General features: G+C 43.5%; 2 protein-coding genes across 2 annotated transcripts in view; one reads left to right on the top strand and one right to left on the bottom strand.

Moving 5' to 3' along the window:
• The window catches only part of NUDT6 (nudix (nucleoside diphosphate linked moiety X)-type motif 6), a 55,398-nt gene extending 51,229 nt beyond the window's left edge, over nucleotides 1-4,169 (bottom strand). The window contains exon 1 of the mRNA XM_006866283.1: nucleotides 3,923-4,169. Within this exon, the coding sequence (XP_006866345.1) occupies nucleotides 3,923-4,169 (247 nt within the window). The remainder of the gene's footprint in view (nucleotides 1-3,922) is intronic.
• Nucleotides 4,170-5,493: 1,324 nt separating this feature from the next.
• SPATA5 (spermatogenesis associated 5) overlaps nucleotides 5,494-8,721 on the top strand; it is a 520,157-nt gene continuing 516,929 nt past the window's right edge. Inside the window, exons 1-2 of the mRNA XM_006866265.1 lie at nucleotides 5,494-5,656; nucleotides 6,375-6,377. Of these exons, the coding sequence (XP_006866327.1) occupies nucleotides 5,494-5,656; nucleotides 6,375-6,377 (166 nt within the window). The remainder of the gene's footprint in view (nucleotides 5,657-6,374; nucleotides 6,378-8,721) is intronic.

Here is an 8,721-nt window from a genome sequence, read left to right as displayed (position 1 = left end):
TTCACTGATGATATGGAGCTTTTCCATCTTCTCTTTCCACAGATGTAGTCTATTTGATTTCTATGTGTTCCATCTGGCGAGGTCCTTGTGTATAGTCATCTCTTATGCTGCCTAAAGAAGGTATTTGAAATAAACAAATCATTTGTCTTGCAGAAATTTAGTTCTGAAATTCCAGACCCTTTACATACTTCATCTCATTAAATTCTTATAACTATGAAAGACACATATTATACATCCCTGATTTATAAGTGACCACAACTCATCTGTCAGTTTGTCTTACTGTGATTTGTGTATTGCTTAATGATGGAAACTATGTCACCAGAAGTTTAAGTACCATAAGGGTAACGGGAGCTTCCAGACTAAGACAGACTTGGAAGAAAGAGAGGTGGACCACTTCTGAATGGTTAGCCACTGGAACCTTATGAGAAGAAATGGAACATTGTCAGATATAGTGTCAGAGAGTGAGCCCCTCAGGTTGGAAGGCACTCAAAATATGACTGAATAAGAGTTTCCTCCTTAAAGTAGAGTTGACCATAATGACATGAATGGAGCCAAGCTTTTGGGACCTTCAGTTGTTGATGGGGCACAACTGAAAATGAAACAAAACGGCTGCAAATAGCCATTAATAATTGGAACTTGGAATGTACTAAGTATGAATCTAGGAAAATTGGAAGCTGTCAAAAATGAAATGGAATGCATAAATATCAGTATTATAGGCATCAGTGAGTTTAAATGAACTAGTATTGTACATTTTGAATGGACATTCCTATGGCTTACTATGCTGAGAAGTACTAATTGGAGAGAAATGGTGTCACATTCATGAAGAATATTTCAAGATCTATCTTGAAGTACAAATGCTGTCTGTGATAGGATAATATCCATATGCCTACTGAATATGGGAGTCCTGGTGTGGCACTATGGGCAAATGTGTCAGACTACAAAGTCGTTTGAACTGCAAGGTCGGTGGTTCAAGCTCACCAGCTGCTCCTTGGAGATCCTATACAGGGTTGCAATGGGTCAGAATCGACTCGATGGCACTTAAGAACAAGTGAACATGGTGGGTCCATAGGATAAGCACTGGACTGTGAAACACAAAACAAGCTGGTTTCATAAGAGGACAAGGAATGAGGAAGATCACTGCTGACATCAGATGAGTCTTGACTGAAAACAAAATAATAGACAGATGTTTACTTGTGTATTATTGACTATGTGAAGGCATCATAAAAACCAGGTAACATTGCAAAGAATGGGTTTCCAGAAGAAGTTCAGTCAGAATGCTCCTTAGAAGGAGGATAACTTTGGGCTACAGCATTCCTAAATTGGAACCACTCTGATGGCAGTGAGTTTGGGTTTTTGTTGTGTTTTTTAAATATAATGTGCTCTCCTGTTAATCCAAAGTTGGAGGTTCCGGTCTACCCAAAGGTGCCTTTGAAGATAGACTTCTGAAAAATAGGTCACTGAAAACCTTATGGAAGTTTTATTCTGACACACATGGGATCACCTTGAGTGGGAACTGGTTATTGGTTTTACCATGTTTGTACAACTTATTAGAGGTCACTGTCCTGGTGTGGCCCTGTGGGTTAATGCGCTGAACTGCAAAGCCATTTGAACCTCAAAGTTGTCAGTTAAGGCTCACCAGGGTCACTATGCATAGGGTCACTATGAGTTTATACCGACTTGAAAGCACCTAACAACAACTAGCCACAATGTTGGCAGTTCAAATCTACCAGCTGCTCCTTGGAAGCCCCATACAGGGTCATTATGAGTTGGAAGCAATTAAAGGTACTTAACAACAACAATAATTTATTGTTGATAACCACATTCATCCAATAACTAACTCTGGCTTTATTCACATAAGCAACCCAAGAGACAAATATTTTCAAAGGTGATTTGCCTAATGTCTGGCTAAGCATGTGGCAGAATCTGAGACTTGAAACCTTGACGTATAAATCCAATCCAATATAATTTCTGCTTTGCCATGTTGATGGGGCAGCATTTTGATCACCCTTTTGTCTCCGACAAGTATGTTGTTGTTAAATGCTGTTCAGTCAGTTTTGATCCATAGCGACCCTTTATAGGATTTCCGAGGAGCAGTTGGTGAGCTTGAACCACTGACTTTGTGATTCAAACTGACTTTGAAGTCCAGCACATTAACCCACATCAGGACTCTTTGATAAGTATAGGTATATACAATAAAAATGTGTGTATTCATGCACATCAGAGGTTGAACACTGATTTGATTTTCCTAAACACAGATCTGTGGTTCAAATCCAACAGCGGCTCCTAGGAAACCTTATCAGGGTCACTATACGTCTGAACCTACTCCATGGTAGTTAACATCACTACCAGGGATGATAAGCAGCTTTGGTAGTGTAGTGGTTACGAATTGGGCTGCTAACCTCAGGGTCAGCAGTTCAAAACTGCCAGCTGTTCCGCGGGAGAAAGATGAGGCTTTCTGCTCCCGTAAAGATTTACAGCCTCAGAAACCCTGTATCGGGTTGCTATGAGTCAGAACCGACTCCACAGCACATAACAACCAGGGATGATGTATTCTAAGTAGTGGCCTGGGGGGTGCAAATGATTAAGTGTTTGACCACCAGTTCAAAGGTTGATTGCACAAACCTACCTAGAGATACCTTGGAAATCAGGTTGCTACTTTCAAGTCCCTAAGGAGCTGTTCTACTTTGCACACAAGGTGTTGCCATGAGTTACAATGAACTCAATATCAATTGACATGTGGGTTTGTCAGCAATTATTCACAAACTGGTCCAAAAATTCAGGTGAAAATGTTATATATGTAGTTTGTCTTTGAGATAACTTGCTGAATTGCATTTCTATATACGCTCTCTTGGCATACCACTCAAAAGAATAACGATTATTTGACGTTTCCTATGTAATGAGGATTTTCACATGGTTGAATTTACATGTTGCACCTGTAGTTTGATTACAAGACTTATGGGGGGCTCTTCCCTGCAAACAGTGGGTTCTTCCAAAGTGAAGATTCCTCTATACAAGTTTTCTAGCTTATGACTGAGCTCAAAAAGAGTGGAGAAATGTGCTGTTGAAGAATGAATCCACTGACTCTCCCAAGTTAGTCAGAAAAGATAGGCTGCTTTGCCAGTCGAAACAAACTCCAGGTGTTGAGCTTACAAAGGACTTATATAAACAATAATCAGAATCTGTCCTGTCTACTCATTTGTCTACCCCTTGTATTTGAATGTGTGATAATTTTGGGGGAAAATGCCCAGCAATACCAAGTGTCAGTAAATGATAATAGTGTAGGTATACTGACAAATATTTGTTTTTGTTGTTACATGCTGTTGAGTTGGTTCTGACTCATAGCTACTGGATAGGGCTTCCAAGGAACGACTGGTGGGTTTGAACCATAGACCTTGCGGTTAACAGTCCAGTGTTTATCCTACAGGGTTACACCAGGGCTCCAGCAATTTACTGAGCGATAAATATGTGTCAGGCATCATCATAAGCACTTGATGATGTTGTTGTTAAGTGCCGTCGAGTTGGTTCAGACCCATTGCAACCCTGTATAGGGTTTCCGAGAAGCAGCTGGTGAGATTGAACTTTGCAGTTGAAAAGGTTTTGCAGTCTGGCCCACAGCGCCACACAGCGCTACACCAGGACTCCAAGATTTTAGGGACTCAGAAATGGTGGATTACAGAACTTGTCGAACGTCATACACTAGAAAAATGGAGCAGAACTCGGGCTGCTGATTTCAAATTCCGGGTTCTTCACCACTTAACGCAACAGCAAGATTTCTCAGCAAAGGAATCGGTTCTCCCACGCCTTCTCCCCTTCCCCCTCGGCTCCGACTTGACTGGGGCAGAGAGCGATTTGGGGTTGGGGGCCGCAGTTACAACATTTGAAAAACTAAGGGTCCCTAAGAGCCCCTCCCTGGCGCACTTGCCCTGCAAGCCTCTCTGGAAGTCAGCACTGTCAAGGCGATCCAGCTCAGCAAGCCGCGCCAAGTGCACGGAGACGCCCCCGAACCTGTCCAGCTCTCCCTGCAGCGAGATCACTCTGGCCCGGGGATCCCAGGAGCAGCCAGGCCCGCACGAAGCCCTGTGGTGCCCCGTCGTGAACCTCGAAAACCTCGGGCGGCGGGTCCAGGCCAACGCCGCGCGCCAGTAGCCCCAGTTCAGTAGCTGCGGCATCCCTTTGCCGTTCACGCAGCCTTTCTAGCTCCTTTCCCAAGTCACCCCTCCAACGCCAGGTCGCTACCGTACATTTTAGAAGAGTGTCACCCACAACCGCTGGATCTGGGTCTCCAAATTTGCGCCGCTATCTGAGGAGACCGCGAAATGCTTTCCACCAGCCCTCTTCATAAGCTGCTACGACAAGCAGGGAGAGAGATCTGATATTCATTTTGTTAGTTTATTTCTACAGACGTTTGTTTAGGATGGTGGAAGGCGGTCAGAAAGATGAATTAAAAAAACAAAACAAAACAAAAGCCTCAGCAATTTATTATCTAAATGGTTGTTGTTTAGTGCAGTCGAGTAGGTTCCGACTCCTAACAACCCTGTACAGGATTTCTGAGAAGCAGCTAGTGGTTTTGAACTGCCAACCTTGTGGTTTGCTGATCCTACAGCGCCACACCAGGTGTCCATTTAAATGGTTGTTGCCGTTGTTAAGTGCCTTAGAGTCGACCCAGACCCATAGCGAGCCTGTATAGGGTTTCCAATTTATATGGCTTGGAAGCTTGAAACACCAACCTTGTAGTTCAAACAACTTAGCAGTCTGATGCATTAGCCCACAGCGCCACACCAGGACGACATTTAAATGGCTGTTGTTAAGTGCCATCGAGTCAGGTCCGACCCATAACGACCCTGTACAGGGTTTCCGACCTTGCAGTTAAAACGGCTTTGCATTCTGACGCATTAACCCACAGCGCCATGGTGGCTTCCATTTTGGATATCATGTTTGGTAAGGTGGAGGGTCAGAGAAAAAGAGGAAGACCCCCAGCGAGATGGATTGGCCGAGTGGCAGCATGGATGGACTCAAGCGTGGGAACAGTAGTGAGGGTGGCCCAGGATCGGGCAGTGTTTCGGTCTGCTGTGCATAAGGTCGCTATGGGTTGGTACCGACTCGATGGCACCTAACAACAACAACAACACTTTATAGCAGTGTAGAGCAGCGGGTTAATGCGCTAGACTGCAAGGTTGTTTTGAACTGCAAGCACGGCAGTTCTAGCTCACCAGCGTCTCCTCGGAAACCCTATAGAGGGTCGCTATGTGTCAGAACTGACTCGACGGCACTTGACAACAACACCAACTTTATAGCAGTTAGAACATCTGTAACCTTTTCAATGATCCCGCGTTTTGAAAACGCTCGGTTTTCAGTCTCCTACCGCGCTCCATTCGTGGGATTACGGCGCAGGGCGGAGCCACACCGACTTCTGCTCCGGAAGTTTTTTCTCTAAGAGAAGCGCGCACCTTAAAGCCGGCTTTGCAGTTATTTAGCCCATGCTGCTTGCTGATCATGTCTTCTAAGAAGAACCGAAAGAGGCTGAACCAAAGCGCGGAGAATGGTTCCCTCTCTCTCTCTACGAGTTCTTCTCCTGCTGGGGCCTCGGCTCCTTCTGCTGGGCCAGGCTACTCTGCGGCGGCCGGGACTCTGGTGGTGACCAACTTCATAGAAAAGGGTAAAAGTCTCCACCCGAGACCGAGGGGGCGCAACCCGAGAGGAGGGAGGCCCAGCGATGCCTCCTTGAAGCGCAGAGGCTTTTTTGAAAATTGGGCGAGTTCTAGGTGTGAGGTCAGCACATGAAGTATATATAAGATGCCTGTGGCGGCACCCGTATTGAAGTTAGGCGGAAATGGTGTATCTTAGCCAAGCAAGCGCTCCCTTTTATAAATTATCTTGAATTTCTAAGATGCGATTGAAATAACCTTGACCCATTCAGTATCAGCGTCATATATTTTGAATTGAGTGAAGGTTTACAGTCAAGATCATCAGCTTTGCATTCAACAAATCACCCACTTTCAACATCATATTTAATGGTGCAGAAGTCGTATTTTCAGCCCAAATCTAGTTAGCGTAGGTGGTGGTTGTTAAAGTGCCGTTGAGTCAGCTTCGATTCAGCAGTATAGGATTTCCCAGGAGCAGCTGGTGGGTTTGAACCACTGAACTCGTGGTTTGCAGTCTCATGCTTATCCTACAGCGCCACACCAGGATTCCAGTAAGTGTAGGCTATGTGTACTATACAAACGAAATACCCAGTTCGATAAAGATGTGAATATACTCGTATACCTCCTGAGAGACATCGCTGTGTCTTTAAGAATTAAGATCTCTTTTCCTTTCACTACATGGATTCTGGTATTTAAACAGCTATTAATTGAAAGGGAACCCTGGTGGCACAGTGGGTTAAGTACTGGGCTGTTAACCAAAAAGTCAGCATGTGGAGGCCAACAACGCTGCTGGAAAAAGATGTGGCCATTTGCTTTTGTAAAGACAAAAAGCCTTGGAAACCATGAAACAGTTGGCCTCTGTCCTATGTCCTGTAGGGTCTGTTGAATCTTTATCCACTTGATGCATTGGGTTTGGTGTGTTGATTGCATTTTTATTAGGTGGTTGTTGTTAAGTGCCGTTGAGTTGATTCTGACTCACAGTGACCTGTATAGAGTTTCTGACTAGTGACTGGTGAGTTTGAACAGTGGGTTGACCTTGTTGTCTGATCTTGCTGTTCAGTGCTTATCCTACAGCACCATCTCAGAACTTCACTTACTAGGTTAAGTCCTAGCATTTGCTTTTTTAAGACTTTTGTTGTTAAGTGCTGTTGAGGTGGTTTCAACCCATGGCTACCCTGTATAGGGTTTCTGAGGAGTGGCTGGTGAGCTTAAACCACTGACCCGGTGCATTAACCCACACAGTGCCACACCAGGACTCCTTTTTAAGACTACAGCCATTGAAATGGAGCCCTAGTAGTGTAGTGGAGTATGAACTGGGTTACTAACCACAGGGTCAGCAGTTCGAATGTACCAGTTGCTCCACAGGAGAAAGATGAGGCCTTCTGCTCACATACAGATTTACAGCTTGGGAAACCCTGGACTGGGTTGCTATGAATTGGAACTGACTCTGGGGCACACAATCACCACCCCACCGCCAGTGGATTACACAGTTGGGCTGCTAACCACAAGGTTAGCAGTTCTAATCTACGAGCCCCCTCCTTTGGACAAAGATGAGGCTTTTTGTTCCCATAATGATCTGTACCCTCAGAAATCCTATAGGGTCGCTGTGAGTTGGAACCAACTCCACGGCACACAACAACATGGCTATTCAAAACCTTATGGAAAGAGAGCAGTTTCACTCCTGGGTCTCCATCCAAGAGTCGGAATCCACTCCACAACAACAGGGTTGGTTTTTTGTTTTCGTAGGGTAGGCGCTTCACTTTATTTTCACAAAATCCTTGGGAAATGGATGAATTATTATGCCCATTTAGCAAATGAAGAAAATTAACATAATTGTGTGTGTGTGTATCCCCACCATTTGACAAGTACTAAGTGATGGAGCTGAAATTTGAGTCAAGGTGACTGACACCAAAGCTAATCTCGTATTTCTTATTTTGCAGTTCTCTTGACTAGAATAACAGATTTATCTGACAAGTCATTTCGTCTGTAATGTGTTTAACGGACTTGATTATAATAACTTTGAAAAATAAACCAGGCTAAAATTAAAAGTGGCAAAATTTTTTTGTCTAATGCAGACTCTAAATCAATCTTGAAATTAACACAGTGTTTTCATTCTTTAGTAATCAGAGGACTGCTTTGTGTCCTGTATTTTCAACCCCTCTTTCTCAATTGGATCCTTCCCATTGATGTGCTTTCCTTTCCAAAACACGTGCTCAGTACTTTTCTTAAGTAAATCTAAAAGCTTTCCATGTTTTCCTACCACTACCTTGTCTCTCTTCATCTTTCCTTGCTGGACTTCTTAAATGGAGCTGTCTCTGCCTTAGCTCTCACTCCTTAGCCTATTACTATTTGGCTTCAACATCATCATTCTGTAAAAACTGCTCCTGTCATGGTCACTGATGACCTCCATGTTGATAAATCCAATAGTTTTTCTTTACTTAACATTTGACCCCTGAATGGCTTTTGGCATTGTTGACCATTTCCTCCTTATTGAAATTCTTTCTTGACCTATGTGTCATGAAACTTACCTGAGTTTTCTTCTTCCTTTGTCACAGTTTCCGCTGGAGGCATATCACCTTCTACCTGACCATTAAATTTTGTAATTTCTTAACTTTTTGCCCTAAACTCTGTTTTTCTCAGTAAGTGACTTTTCTTGGCATGTTCATCTGATATCTGGAGTTTCCCATCTGTACTGTCATCATTTATATGTGTATATATATATATTTTAAGTTTTTATTGTAAATTGAGTGAAAGCTTACAGGGCATATAATCAGTTTTACGATCAGTAAATCATATTTTATTCCATTGCAGTAGTTACAATCCCCCTCCATGTACAGTCAATCAACAGTATTTTTTTGGAGGGATGTACACATGCAAAACAGAAAATACAAATTTGTTTAAATGTCCAAAGGGCACATGTTGCAAGTCGGCCTCCTGCCCGCAGGCAGACAGCCTTTCTCAGACCATGGGACTAGAGTCCTCAGGTGCTCTATGCCATAGCCTCAGCCACTCTCTCTCTTTTTTTTTTTTTTTACATTTTTATTGTGTTCAGTCAATTCCCTAAACCATTTTTTCTCAG

This window comes from Chrysochloris asiatica, unplaced genomic scaffold, assembly GCF_000296735.1.
Source record: "Chrysochloris asiatica unplaced genomic scaffold, ChrAsi1.0 scaffold00088, whole genome shotgun sequence".
Classification (NCBI taxonomy): Eukaryota; Metazoa; Chordata; class Mammalia; order Afrosoricida; family Chrysochloridae; genus Chrysochloris; species Chrysochloris asiatica.
The sequence above is the reverse complement of the archived record's forward strand: the minus strand, read 5'-3'. Positions and strand labels throughout refer to the sequence as shown.